This window comes from Pecten maximus, chromosome 2, assembly GCF_902652985.1.
Source record: "Pecten maximus chromosome 2, xPecMax1.1, whole genome shotgun sequence".
NCBI lineage: Eukaryota > Metazoa > Mollusca > Bivalvia > Pectinida > Pectinidae > Pecten > Pecten maximus.
Window position 1 is genome coordinate 49,003,735 of NC_047016.1, and position 15,537 is coordinate 49,019,271.

The following is a 15,537-nucleotide window of genomic DNA, read 5'->3' on the forward strand; positions in this document are numbered from 1 at the left end:
AAACATCAAATAAACGTATTGTATATATCATGTACTCATAAGTCCATTGTGGGTTGACATTCGACTTCTAACAACCAGTGAGGCGCTGAGAGCAGTAATCCCCTAGCCTTAGTACAGTGTTTGTGATAATTACATATCATCAATTTGTATCAGAAAGAGTAGACAAAATCTAACATTAGCAATCACGGTTCCTAGATTTTTTATACCAAAATTCAAGCATTTTTCCAGCACCCTTTCTCTATTTTCCATGTGCATTTTTAAAACTCAAAAACTGTCGTGTAATTAAAGTGCCCAAAGGATTGTCATTGTAATAAATAGTAAAGATTGCTGCCTGGATATTATTGAAAATTAAATAATGCTGATGTCTAAAATTGTTTTATAATTTTCTCCAGCCCTTTTCTAGTACTGACCCCAAATTCCAGCCCTTTTCTAGTACTGACCCCAAATTCCAGCCCTTTTCTAGTACTGACCCCAAATTCAAGCCCTTTTCTAGTAACTGACCCCAAATTCCAGCACTTTTCTAGTACTGACCTCAAATTCAAGCACTTTTCTAGTACTGACCCCAAATTCAAGCCCTTTTCTAGTACTGAACTCAAATTCCAGCACTTTTCTAGTACTGACCCCAAATTCAAGCCCTTTTCTAGTACTGACCCCAAATCAAATTCAAGCCCTTTTCTAGTACTGACCCCAAATTCAAGCCCTTTTCTAGCACTGACACCAAATTCTAGCACTTTTCATCATCTGTACAAATCAAAGGCCCAAAGGTCCTGAAAATGTCAAGGTTGAAATATTGTGAAATGAAATTAAGCACACTTTCCATAGATATAACAATTCAAATTTCAAGAGCATCATATATAGGTGCTGGTGTGTATTGACACTAAGTTTTGGTACGAATCTTATCAAAAGATGCAGCTCGTATAGCTGATCAAAGTTTTGAAGATGTGTTCGCAAGTCCTATAGGAAATTGATTTCGAACCATAAGCATTATTTGACAAGCTGCCATGAATCTTATCAAAAGATGCAGTTCGTATGGCTGATCAAAGTCTTGAAAATATGTTCGCAACATAAGCAACATTTGACAAGCTGCCAGTACTTGTCGGAGATGTTTCTATGTGTCCAAGCATCTCATTAGTGAATTGGTCAATACTATGACCTAGTTCACACAATGGCAATTTTCCCCACAGTAATAAAGCTATGTAATCACTTAATCACCTGTATTGGGTGCAAACTAAAGTAGAAACTGATGAAAGCTTGTACTTGTTGGACGCGTTACCTTTTTGAAAACTTCAAAAGGCAAAATACTAGGCTACCAAAAATTTAGACACTGACACAGATGCCAGTATAGTACAACAATTCACTTACTGTTACTGGAAACTAGTGAGATAATAAAATAACAATAGAATGATATTTATGTTTACACTAGCTATCAAGTTTTGACTAACATGTGACCAAGTCGACGTCTCATTCTATCAACGATCATGTCGATGTCTAACGACCTATAGCTAGATAATAATACTTCCTATCTTGTACAGCCAAAAACATAGTCAATCGCTGTACTTGTGCACTTTGTATTAAGACCATATTTTGCCTAACAATTAACATACACTGTTTTGAATGAGCCTTTTGAAAACCGAATACAGGCAACGTGATAAACACGCCTGCATGACCGCCATCTTGTTTGGCCTAGTATTAGGACAGTTTCGTATCAACAGCGTGCGGAACAGGAGGCCAAGTATCGATGAATATTAGATATTGTCTGCTATGGGCAAATTAACAATCAATGAGTCTGAAATTGTTACACATATACCATAATTTCTTGAATAAAGGATTCTCAACATCCATAACATTTGTGGTTTTTTATTATGGCACTTACATCGCCAACATGTTTCGGCCGCTAATTATATACCATAATTGAAAATGCCTAACATGTGGTAATTGACTCGAGTTATTTTTTGTATTTTTTTTCCCGATTGCACATGTGTACCCATGAGAGAGTGTGGGCCGTTTTCGTTTATCAGGTACACATGTTTGGACCGCTCACACAGTTGTTCCATTGTGAAATGATAACAAAGGCCTTCATGATTTTATGCCCTCATCAGGCGAGCTTTGACGAAGCGATACCAAGCAATATTTGCATCCACAGCCTCTGATGAAGTGCAGTGATTTGAAGACCAATCAAATGCCCGCCCCTGCACTCTCATGACTTGTATAACTACGCGACCATAAGCAGTAATTATTCAGTTCTTTTTCGCAACTTCCTGACAATTCAACAGTAATAATCAAACTAATTGTAAACTGAGAAACAGTAGTAGATATTAAGGATACACCAATTGCGACCAGCGAGCATCATTACACTGATAAAACGAGAACTATATATACAACAGGGAAGGTATACAATCGGGATAGCTGTGATTGGCCGGATCAGCTTCAGTCCTCCAAAACTTTTCTCATTGACGACTAAAATGGCAGAGGACATGAAAGGTACCTGATGTTCAAAATGGCAATAACAACTCTCCTTTTCAACCGTACCTTTTTATTCAACCTACATCTATTGTGCCAAAAACTATGGCTTACCGTAATCTTGATCTGTGGTTATTGTTTAATCATTTCAACCATTTTGCTTCTTTACTATAACGTACCTTTTTCCAGAATATGCTAACTGTGACTACATACCTGGAGTGGTAGAGACACCAGGGGGCAGTGCAGTAGGCGGCACTTCATTAGTAGCCTGCCAGTCGAACAGGAAACCCTGGCCTGAGGCAGAGAAGTCTGTGTGAAACTCCACCCGGAGCTGGTTAGTAGTGGTCAACACTGGATCAGGAATCGTCAAACCACAGTATCGACCGAGCTCTGGACTGTCGGCTAAACCTCCGTCCCGGAACTTAAATGGATATATATATAAGTTTTGAAGTTTAAGTAACACTTGCAATGAAAAATTATTTAAAACACAGTGTAAACTATTACATGCAAACCTTACACAAATTAGGGATCTACACAAACTCTACAATGTCGTCCAATGGGGCATTAAGTGTGTAATGACTTAAAAGAAAAATTTAAGAGATCCTAAAGCCAACCATTGAATGAGATTTACTGGATATAAGTAAGCCTGATATTTTCTATACTTTCCTCTTTATTTGATAATGACAGAAACCTACAAATGGAACCTTAAAGGAGTCTAAGAAGAACTTTCTTTGAACAATAAATAGTAATAACAATCTTCAACTTGAAGCTCCGCCCTTTTTTTTGTTTTTTTTTTGTCTCAAACTCAAAATCAAATGGGCACAAGTAGCTTGGGACCAAGAGGAACCTACATTTCAATTTTAAGAAATATCATTGCAGTACTTATAATGGAATAGTGATAACAATCTTCAACTGTGAAAATCCAAGATGGAAACCTGTCGGCCATTTTGTTTCTCAATCAGTCTCCCAACTTCATAAATGGACACCAAGATGAACCAACATACAAAATTTGAGAAAGATCCATGAAGCACTTTCTGACAAATAGCAGTAACAAACTTTAACCTGTCAAAATTCAAAATGGCTGTCTATCAAGACATTTTGTTACATACTTTGTAGTATATTATTGAAAGAACGGTTTCTGAAGTAGCCATGAAAAATATTTTGAAAGCAGTTTTGTGAAAATGTAATGTTGTCCATATAAGTGTATGATGTCATCAAAATATGCTTAATTCTTTCAATCTATCGACCAATGAAAAGTGAGGTTACAAACAAAACCAGATTACATAGATGTGTCATCATTAGATGGTGGGCTACTCAAATCGCCCTTCGATCATCTTGGTCTTTCTGAGCGTGGTCTGTATCCATCCATAAATTATCCTTACTACCGCCCTTTGTTAGAAAATACTTATCATTCTACATTTTTTATAATTGTAGGTTTCCGTTGGTCCCTAGTTGTGCATATTGAATTTGGAGACAGATGAGGCAATAAGATTCATCGTAATCCATAAATAAATTCCAGTACACAGGCAATATTCCTTCACGGGAAATTCACGTGAAAAAAATCACGTGAATTTCACATGAAAAAAATTTCACATGAGATTCACGTGAAAAAAAAATCATGTGAAATTCACATGAAAAAAATTTCACATGAAATTCACATGAAAAAAAAAAATCATGTGAATTTCACACGAATTTCATGTGAAAAAATTTCACGTGAAGGAATATTGCCTGTGTATACAGATGTCTATTAAGTTATGGTTATTGTTGTTATACCAGCAGATAATCAAAGACACAGCCTGTTTGTCGGAACTCCATGTCCATCGCGGTAAAGGCCACACGGATACGCATGTTGGTATCCACGGTGATAGTCCAGGTGTAGTCAGCGTTATGAGGGTATTGGCGAGGGTACAGTGGAGAAGCTAATCGTCCCGAACTTCCAGTAAGTTCACCTCCATACACTGGAAAATAAAATTTAAATAAAATAACCGAAAGAAACAAAAGTTGAAGCACTAAAGAAGACAAGAGGCCAAAGGTCCTGTATCAAAAGCAAAAAAACTTAAGCAAAAAGAGCTGTATTGAAAGCAGTCTCAAGTTGCAAATAAATTTTAAAAGGGCTTGGTCAGGCAGAAAGGTTGTTTCTGATAGCATGATTGTGTTGATCACTTAGTGAACAAAGTCCGATACCACATTCGGGGAACGTCAATCCAAGTTTTTGTACATTTTTTTATAACCATAGGCTCCTTTTTCACCTTGTGTTTTGGCTTGTAAGAGCATCCCTTCCACAAGTACAATATTTAATCCCATTCACCAGATTAAGATGCTATCCAATAACAGTTGTTCACTTCCATCATATAGATGGGTAAATGTCTACATCATCATCAGATTTTTTGGTGTAGATTGAGGCGGCCTCTTTGTCATCGTAATTAACTTCTAGCATTCATTAATGTTGAATAGGCGACCTCTGAACTTAATTAACCAGGACAAAGTGAGGCCTATTTATCATCAAATTATTTTCCCACATAAAACACGATATGTAAGTATGCCTGCATAGAAATACCTAATATAGCAGTAACTATTTTAGCATGAGAGACATGCCAAATTATGATTTAAATAATTTCTGTTTCTTTAGGCCATTTCTACGATGTACCACGAAAAAATTGGGTGCGCGAAATCACTTTAAAATTCAGTTATATGTACTGAAATTTATGTACCCAAAATTTAGTATATCTTCATCACACTAGACAGGTATTGCATTGTGATATGGACACAGTAACCGAACAAATCAGCTGTTGTGTGAAAGTGTGAGTAAATTCAGCCCCTCGGAACAGTCAAGAGTAATTCTGTAACGTGCCAAGATATTATAATATGAAATCTGTTAAACCGAAACTAAAGCCAGCGTAAATCAAGAGGAACATAAACAATACATAGAGAGAAAATCTTTTAATTGGCTAAATCTTTTTATTTCATTTTTACCAGTGAAATATCAAAAAATATTCATTCTATAAAAGTGATATTTTTCACTGGTTAAAAATATCACTTTTTCTCATGACCAATCAAAACACTACTTACAAATGACAATGGGAAAACTAAAAGCTGACCCAGTATATTTTGCTATAAAAATGTAATAAACAGAATATCTAACAGTATCTTCAGTAATACCAAATATATTTCACTCGTGCCGCTATAAATATTTTGATATTTTTCACGAGTGCGCAGCCCAAATCGTAAAGTATATTTTGTATTACTGAAGACACTGTTAGATAATTATCCTCTATAAATATATGGAATACTAAAATCTTTCCAAGATGGTATTCATTTTACCTGGACTATACTGTCCAAGAAATCCGATAGCATTGGGTCCGGGTATGTCATCGGAACGGAACTTCATCCACAGTCCTTGATACGAAGTAAGATTACTGGGGAGATTCGTACTACAATATCGACCAATGAGATCTCCATTTACATCAGTCTCCCGCAGCTCCACGTAGTCGAAGTTACACGACGGATTATCCTCCAAGGAAAACACACTGTAAAATATTAATGATATACGATCATGTACTCTCAGGGTTCTCAAGTTTTATTTGTTCATTATTTCGATTTCAGAGAATAGAAATACCCAAAAAACACCATGATAAATGAAAATAGAACATTGACAGGCCAGTATGGGCCCTGTCATGTAGCTATGTATCCCCAATAATTGTCAAGAAGACATCTGCTCATATAGCTGAGGTTGACATTTGACATTTGGACTGAGGTTGACATTTGACATTTGGACTTCAAAAACTATCACAAGAAATGATTCTATCTCCATATTTGCTGGGTTGAGAGCAATGAGAATAACAGTGGCCTGTGCAATCTTAATTTGTTTGTTTTAATTTTTATTTCAACTTAAAAACCTTCCCCATCAAGAGCCAGAAATCCACTTTGTCGTTAAAAATGCTAAACCTGACCTTGACCTTGAACTGGTGGACCTGTGACCTTGACCTTTAGTCAGTTGACTTCATGCTTAATTCTGACCAACTTTGCTTCATAATAATAAACCAATAGTCATCTTGAAAAGATACAAAATTTGACCATGACATTGACCTAGTGACCTTGACCTTAAATCAGTTGATTACATCACATCACTGTAAATGTTGTTCTATAAGCACCTTAAATGCATCACTAGTCTTTCCTTGTCTTTATTTCCCTGTTTACAATGTTGAATGTGCTCCATACACATTAAAATCATTATACACATTGCCTTCCGTATTACGATGACCTTTTTAGGTCACTCATACATTTAATGAGGTCATGTGACTGGTAAATGCAACAACATAAACATCGTTAGATATTTTCGCAAAGTGCAACCACTAAATCACTTTTTTTCAAGGGTTAATCTGGAATCAATGTGTCCACCGTAAAATTCCTGAGCATCTGATTTTAATGTTTCCCTTCAAAGTTTAACACAAATATCGACATGGCCACAACAGGGCTCAAAGTGGCGCCTATTTCAGTTGCCATGGTACCTTAAACACTATTGGTGACTAGTTATTGACCTATAAGGTGCCTGCATGGCCACTAAAAAATTGTGTAAACTTGCGATTTGGTTAATCTGTCAAAGGTTGTAGTCAATGCTACAATTGAAAAAGTTACAGAGAGATGTTTTACTGAACTAAAGAATTAAAAGACAACTCGGCCAGCTGGGGGCTGACTTTTCCAATTGGCGCCTAGATTTGATGACTTGGTAGCCAAATAGACCACCTGGTAAAAATATCCACTTAGAGCCCTGCAATAGAAAAGTGCCACCTATGACTTGTTCCAAGACTATGTCAAATGAGTGACATTAAATATGACAATCCTAATAAACAAAAATAACATAGGTTACAAACCTGAAGGAGACCATGAGGCGATTGCCGGGAGACACGATGAATGTCCAAACACACTCCGTACTTGGAGGGTACGCGGTTGGGTACCCGGGACTCATGAATGACCCTCTCTCTGCAGTGAACTCTCCTCCACACGCTGATCAAATTGTGTGAGAATAAGTTTAGGTTCCTTTTTCTTACAACTAAGAATTACATGTCAGTTGATATTTGTATGGTTCAAAAATTTGTATACAGGAAAGAATTAAGAGTTAACATTTTCAACATACAGTGTTTATGTAGGAATGTACAGTCCAAACATCTATTCTCAAATGAGAGAAAATCTGAAAAGAAAATTTTCTGGATCGGTTGATCAATTTGGTAAATAACATATAAACATTGATAACTTTATATAAATCAAAAAAAAACAAAAAAAACAAGAGGCCCAAAGGTCTTAACAGTCACCTGAGCTCTGAAACATTTCAGTCAATTTGACCCTTTTTGACACCCTGCCCAGCCCGGGAGGTAAGTATAAGGGCCAACATGTGCTGCAAACTATCAAACTGCCATCCTATATTGATTGCATTATCTCCAATGGCAATTGAACATACACAAAAAATTCCCTATACAAATTATGGTAAAGTTTACCCCCTTCCCAAGGGCAAACATGACACAATTAACCATTTTGGTTGACCTCTTGCCATGAAAGGTTTCAGCAAAATTTCATTGATATTGGTTCAGGTTTCTGAGAATAAGCCAAAAATGTAAATTGTTTATGGACGCACGGCGGCTGATGATTGACAAAAGGCAGTTAGAATAGGTCAATCGAGACTTTGTCTATACTTACAAGACGAGGATTTAGTGTACACCGCTCTAAATCCTGTTCTTTGTACCGAGGGATCCGAGACGAACCTGACAAACAAAGCAGAGCCAAGGGAGGTAATTGGGGCAGGAACCGTGCTGCCGCAGTAAGTTCCTATTAGTGGGGCATCATCGTCATCACCGTTGTAGACAGACACATAGTCGTGTATACAGGACGCATAGAACTCGGTATCCATGTGTGTAAATGTTAGAGTGACGCGATCAACTGAAATGAATACATAAAACCAATGACAACCTTACGAATACTGAATTAAGACACGAGTGCTATTTTTCCCTATAGTGCATGCATTTTTTTTTTTTTTTTTATTTCATTTTTTTTTTTTAGAAAAAAATATTACTTACAGTATCTTTACTCAAATAAAACCCCTCTCCTAGTGAAAAATTTCAGTCCTGAGGTTTAAAGGAGGGCTTATTTGCAAACTGCATTTTGGTAACTATTTTCAAGTTGAAGATTTGTTCAAATTTCAGGAAGGGATGCATAATTGTGGACAGAGCCTTAATTGTGGACGTGGGTACATTTGCGAATAAATAATTTAATCCTGCAACTTCATTGATCTGCTAATACAATCTTCAGACTTCAAAGGAAATGAGGAAAATTTTTTGTTTTTACAAGAGGCCAATACGCCTCAACGGTCTATGAAACATTGTGGACTATTTATGTAGTTCCACTGGTGGAACATTAGACAAATAACAGCAGTTCATTAAAATTGGCACTGATTTTCAGCATAGTCAAACTGGTAAACTGATAAAACGTTTTAGTGATAGTGAAGACATTTCTAATAAAACATTTAAATGACCGTGAATACATTTCTTATAAAACATCTTAGTGACACTGAATACATTTCTGATAAAACATTTAAATGACAGTGAATACATTTCTTATAAAACATCTTAGTGACACTGAATACATTTCTGATAAAACTTTTTAGTGACAGTGAATACATTTCTGATAAAACATTTAAATGACAGTGAATACATTTCTTATAAAACATCTTAGTGCCACTGAATACATTTCTGATAAAACGTTTTAGAGACAGTGAATACATTTCTGATAAAACATTTAAATGACAGTGAATACATTTCTGATAAAACATTTTAGTGACACTGAATACATTTCTGATAAAACATTTTAGTGACACGGAAGACATTTCTGGTTTACCTGAATGATCAGCTCGGATTAGCCAGGAGCAGTTATTCTGTGGACCATAATTATCAGGGTAGTTCGGAGATATGATTTCTCCATTTTGTTCAGCTGAAAGCGTTCCTCCACAACCTGGTACAATCACATTGAAGGTGTTAATTCTACACACTTTCTACTGACTTTAATTATCGACTGACAAACGCATTGAAGACTCAAACATGAATTGTTTGTTGCTGTAATTTTTCAAAATGCATTTTCAAATCTAATATTTGTCTCCTCATTCTTGGTTATTTACACTTTCTAAAAGGAATAATTTCTATAACATTAAAAAAATTAAGCTAAAAACATCCAATTGAATCAGCCAAAACATATTGAAATTTCAGTTAGTACACTGATTTCTTAACTATATAAGGTTCAAACAAAATTAAAGTTGATCAGAGAATTATCAAAGGAGCTACTGCCATTTCTCAAAATCCACTAAAACTTTAGGTTTTTCATAAATTAGACCTTAATTAGTATTCTAAATCCCTTGGCATGTCATGATTTAACTTTCAAATTCTAACAAATTTACTTGCTATTACATATTAAGTAATTGTACTTTATGAGAAACTAACATATTGTCACTGATAGTAATACCATTGGAAGAGTAGCACCTTGTAATCATGATATTATACTGCTTTGCCAAATATGACAAAAACATTTGAAAATTTATGAATGTAATATTTACTGCTAAGCATTATAATTTTGTCACACTTTTGCCAACATGTATTTTTGTTGATAGTATTGTCTATAAACTAAAAGAGTAATGGCTTAGATGTAAGTCTGCCCTTTAATCTAAGACTTCCCCAACACCATTATATAACTTTTCCCTCATGAAGAGTTTGTGTAGATATTTGATGATTTAAACAAAGGAAAAGTGGTTATAATGACCTAGGTGTTGTATATGTTACATGAAAACAAAAACAATAAAAAGTAAGGGCTAATGATATTTAGATATTCAAATAGTTTGAAGTACATCAGAGTCCCCACAGTGTTTAGTTCTTACCTGTAACATAGGTTGCATTGAAGCCTTTACGTGACACAGATGAATCTGTCCTCATACGCACAAGCATCTGGTTGCCACTACTGCGATATGATGGAGGTGAAGGCAGGGAAGAACCACAATGTGACATCAACATTGTGTTGTTTATCGATGGACCATCAAATATCTAATAATTACGCAAAATTTAATCAATTTTTGTAAATATTCAGACTTTTCGTTCTAGTGACAGTTTCTATATATACACTTATTGAACAGGTATAACTATCTTCTCTGTATCATTTTGACAAAATCTCTCGTCTTTCTAGCATTTTTCCTCACTCTGCTTGTCTGTAATACAATGCTAGTGGTACTCCAGGTTCAACAGAACGTATATTGGTTCCATTCAAATTAATTCCCCTTCATGGCATGTAGAATATATAAGACACATAGAAGGAATTGAATGTACCAGGAGAGATATACAGAATGTGTATTTTATGGACAATCGAACAGATGATAAGAATTGAATGATGGATTAGATGTCAAATAACGTTGAACCAAATCTGTCAAGTTTTGATGAGCGTATTAAAAGTCTTCTATACCTTAACATAGTCGAAAGGGCAGGTGCTGCTTCCTTCCAATTCAAATTCATTAAAGGTGATTAGGATGTTTGTGCTTGGTGCCACAGTAATCAACCAGACACACTCAGTATTGTGGGGGTAGTTGTTCGGAAAGTTGGCCGAGGTGAGTGTCCCTGCTGGCGTGGAAAAGTTTCCTCCGCAACCTTAACAGCAGAAGTGTTAGAAGTTTGAAAATTGACAAAAAAATTCATTGAATGTCACTTAAAATAATTATATTACTAATTATTGTAATCAGTTTGGTCAATGTCGCATAAAATATTTGAATGGAATACTGCACAGTTTTCATGTCAATATGCCGATAATCTATATTGAGGGCAGGGTTTAGGTAATAAGTCTACCAAATATTTCATCAAAATCTGATCATTCCTTCAAAAGGTATCATGTGGAATCAAATTCGGATGGACGGAACCCATTTGTATATTCCCCGCCAACTTCGTTGGGCCACGCGCGGGGATAAAATAGCAATGGTGACCTTGACTTTGACCTTTGACCCAACAACCCTGAAACTCAAACTTTGATTAAAAAAATCCCTAAAGGAATTAATCCGCTATAATGCTGACAAATTTGTTTCCTTTTCATTCTTAGGTTCTTCAGTTGTTACCTCCAAGCAAGGATCTATATGAGGCATGGAATCCTCTGCCAGGGACGGAGATATCACTCCGGAAACGAATGAACATCTGATTTCCGGTGGCTGTATAAACCTGGGGTTGTGTCTGGGTATGACACAGTGTCATCAGGAGGGGGGAGGCACTGTCCATTCCACCGTATATCTGATACAACATACACAAGCTATCTATTAAAAGAAACAGCTACAACAAGCCTTAACTGTTAAAATCTAAATTGGCTAATGTTGTCCATGTAGTTTTTCTGATTATAGTCTAAATATTAAACCTGCATAACAAGAGCCAAAAAGGAATTTTAACCTTCACATGCAATTTGAGGAAGTTTTATGATGAAAGTCCAAGAAATTTAGCGATGATAATCTAAAAGTGTCCAAAGCCACCATGACGGTCAGCAAGTTCATTTTTCCAAACAGTCATAAAATTATGGGGAAATTAAAATCATGTGTGTTTTCTGAAAAGTAAAAAACTTCAGCAGACCCATCTTTTATTTGAAATTGGTTTCCCTTCACCCCAGGTTGCTTCAGACCATATATGGACCAAATCCTGACATTTCGGTAAATGAAGGATTTTAAAGCATTTGCTGAATTATCCATTATTGGGGCCCCGCCCCCTGGCCCCAGGACAAATCAGATAAAAATTGGGACTGGAAATCATTCCACACAGGTGAGTTTTACTTATTTTTTTCAAACATTTTTGATTTGGAATAATAAACATTACCTCAAGTCCATCGTATGCGCAGGTGGAATGTGTCTCGAAGTCAAAGTCATTCAAAGTCAGCTCTATCCTCATACCAGTGGCTATGTTGATCAGCCATTCACAGACACGATGGTTCGGGTAGTTTCCGGGGTAGTTCGGACTCGTGAAGTTACCTGATGGGGACATCAGATACCCTCCACATCCTGTTAACAGACCATTTATATTAATTGTTAGTGTAAGAGGTGTCAGAACAATTGGATAATTGATGCAGGTGTTATTTAAGCAATGAACAGTGGTTTTAATGTTGTTATAGCCGATATGGCAGCAAGATGTATGGTGAGCAAATGACATGGGAACCCGTTCATGCTACATTTGTCCATCATACGTCTTGCTGCCATATCGACTATAACAACATTAAAACCACTGTTCAATACTTATATTTACATTGTCTCACCATTTTCGTCAACTTTGGAAAAAACTAAACCAACACAAAAAATTCCCGCCTGGTCACATGACCAACTGGGTGTTAAAGCCTGAGGCACTGGGTGTTATAGGCGTATGGTGGTAACTGCTTCTTAGCATTGTGTCAATGGGGAAATGTAAATATAGAGCGTTATAGAACATTTGGTACCCATGGATAAAAGTGTCGGAATCTCAAAATACATAAATATCTGTTTTTGCAAAAAAATAAACAATAATATATATGGGAGAACATATTTTTCCAAAATACTGAATTCAGTATTAATACTAACAAGAAATATCTTTAAACAAAGATAAACGGCATAGTTTTAATGCTGGTGGTTATAATGTAAAACTGTTGGTGAAACAAATTAACGAACTAATGCGTTTCAGCACGGATAACAAAATTATATCAGTTTGAATCATTTTTGGTAATAGTAAGACTGCATTTGAATCAGGAATATAATTTTATTAATGTGTCATTTGAAAAGATACATCCACTTATTCTACTTGCATTCAATCTTAACTTTCTTTCGTTTTAACTGCATATCTGCATTTTGCATTTACCGCTCCAGTAACGCCACCTGTCACGTCATATCCGGGGCCAAAAGAATATTATACGCTGACTTGTTACAAGGAGATGATATTTACAGCATTAGATAGAGTGGTACGGCAACAAAACAGAATATGCTAGTGTTATTCAGATAAATTAATGATCAGTCATTTTACCAAGAATGTTTTGCTATCATTTCTCACATCACCCTTAATTTCATTGACTATTGTTTCCATGGAATTTACTAATGTTATCTCTTATGCCCCGGCATAAAAGATTGCACCGTTTTACATTACGAAAGTTAATACTGGTTTGCAATTTTGGAACTCGTCTGTGTTGTTGAACACCCCATGACAACAGTAACTAATGAAAATGAAACTGGATGAAGCGGACATTTGGTGCAAAATCTACAGGTTTTCATAAAATCTGTTTCATGGCTGGCATTATTTTATGTTATTTTTCAATAATCTATTCTATGAAAAAATAATGCTAGCACAAAAATTAAAAACACAAAATATAGAGCGTGCGTCAGCCGGTGGCGCTTGACACAATGCGAAGCCTGTAAACAATGTGACGTCATTAAAATATTGAAGATGCAACAATTTACAACAATGTATATTTTACATGCATACACTAATGAGCTACAGAATGGAGTGCAGCTAGCATTAATCCCCAGGCTGTGGTAACAATTTTTTTATTTTCGAAATCCAAGATGGCCGCCTGTAAGTCATTTTGTTTTTCTGGTTAGTCCCAAAATCAAAATAACACAACCACAACTTAAATATAAAATAAGGGAAAGATGCATCCCTTGTGACTTCTGAAGAAGTAGATATTACAAGAATTGTTGAAGGACGGACAATGGATGAAGGACGATGGACGATGGACCATGGATCATAGACGCAGGTTATAATTAACAAGAGGCCCAGGGGCCTTAACGGTCATCTGACTCTAAATTAAAACCTTTATATTATTGTAGTATGCATTCTCTGTAGCAAGTATATAGTGGCACTGTTGGCCATGGTGGCCATCTTGGATATCTGACCGACCCAATAAATAATAACACTTGGTCTGGACCATCTAAGGATCATTTCTGGTAAGTTAGAGCTGAATCCCACCAGTGGAATTTGAGAAGAAGTTTGAAATAGGTGTTGTTCAGGAAAACCATGATTGCGCAATCATGTTACAAAATGGCTGCCATTGCTGCCATGCCAAAGTTTTTACAATGCCGAAAAAATAGCAACACTTTGTTGGCACTCCTTCCTTAACATCCTCACCAATTTCAAGCTCAATGGCACCAGTGGAACTGGAGAAGAAGTTTAAAATGTGTTTTTTAAGATGGCGGATATGGCGGCCATCTTGCATTTCAGACCAATCTAAAAAATAACAACACTTGGTCGTGATCATCTCAGGAACATTTCAGACAAGTTTCAGCCCAAAAGCACAGGTGGAACTTGACAAAAAGTTTAAAATGTGTTTTCAAAATGGCGGCTATGGGGGCCATCTTGGATTTCGGACCGACCCGAAAAATAACAACACTTGGTCTGGATCATATCAGGATCATTTCAGGCAAGTTTCAGCTAAATAGTACTGCTGGAACTTGGGAAGAAGTTTTAAATGTGTTTTTCAAGATGGCGGCTATGGCGGCCATCTTGGATTTCGGACCGACCCGAAAAATAACAACACTTGGTCATGATCATATCAGGATCATTTCAGGCAAGTTTCAGCTCAATAGCACTGGTGGAACCTGAGAAGAAGTTTAAAATGTGATTTTCAAGATGGCGGCTATGGCGGCCATCTTGGATTTCGGACCGACCCGAAAAATAACAACACTTGGTCGGGATCATCTCAGGATCATTTCAGGCAAGTTTCAGCTCAAAAGCACTGGTGGAACTTGAGAAGAAGTTTAAAATGTGTTTTTCAAGATGGCGGCTATGGCGGCCATCTTGGATTTTAGACTGACCCGAAAAATAACAACACTTGGTCGGGATCATCTCAGGATCATTTCTGGCAAGTTTCAGCTCAATAGCACTGGTGGAACCTGAGAAGAAGTTTAAAATGTGATTTTCAAGATGGCGGCTATGGCGGCCATCTTGGATTTCGGACCGACCCGAAAAATAACAACACTTGGTCGGGATCATCTCAGGATCATTTCAGGCAAGTTTCAGCTCAAAAGCACTGGTGGAACTTGAGAAGAAGTTTAAAATGTGTTTTTCAAGATGG

At 36.4% G+C, this 15,537-nt stretch overlaps 1 protein-coding gene across 1 annotated transcript in view; it reads right to left on the reverse strand.

The window, feature by feature from the left end:
* Nucleotides 1–15,537, reverse strand: part of LOC117343522 (cubilin-like) — a 149,347-nt gene that overhangs the window by 54,762 nt on the left and 79,048 nt on the right. The window contains exons 31-40 of the mRNA XM_033905904.1: nucleotides 12,327–12,508; nucleotides 11,588–11,756; nucleotides 10,948–11,129; nucleotides 10,373–10,535; nucleotides 9,346–9,459; nucleotides 8,152–8,391; nucleotides 7,332–7,464; nucleotides 5,782–5,987; nucleotides 4,234–4,418; nucleotides 2,674–2,881 (exon numbers count right to left, since the gene is read on the reverse strand). Of these exons, the coding sequence (XP_033761795.1) occupies nucleotides 2,674–2,881; nucleotides 4,234–4,418; nucleotides 5,782–5,987; nucleotides 7,332–7,464; nucleotides 8,152–8,391; nucleotides 9,346–9,459; nucleotides 10,373–10,535; nucleotides 10,948–11,129; nucleotides 11,588–11,756; nucleotides 12,327–12,508 (1,782 nt within the window). The remainder of the gene's footprint in view (nucleotides 1–2,673; nucleotides 2,882–4,233; nucleotides 4,419–5,781; nucleotides 5,988–7,331; nucleotides 7,465–8,151; nucleotides 8,392–9,345; nucleotides 9,460–10,372; nucleotides 10,536–10,947; nucleotides 11,130–11,587; nucleotides 11,757–12,326; nucleotides 12,509–15,537) is intronic.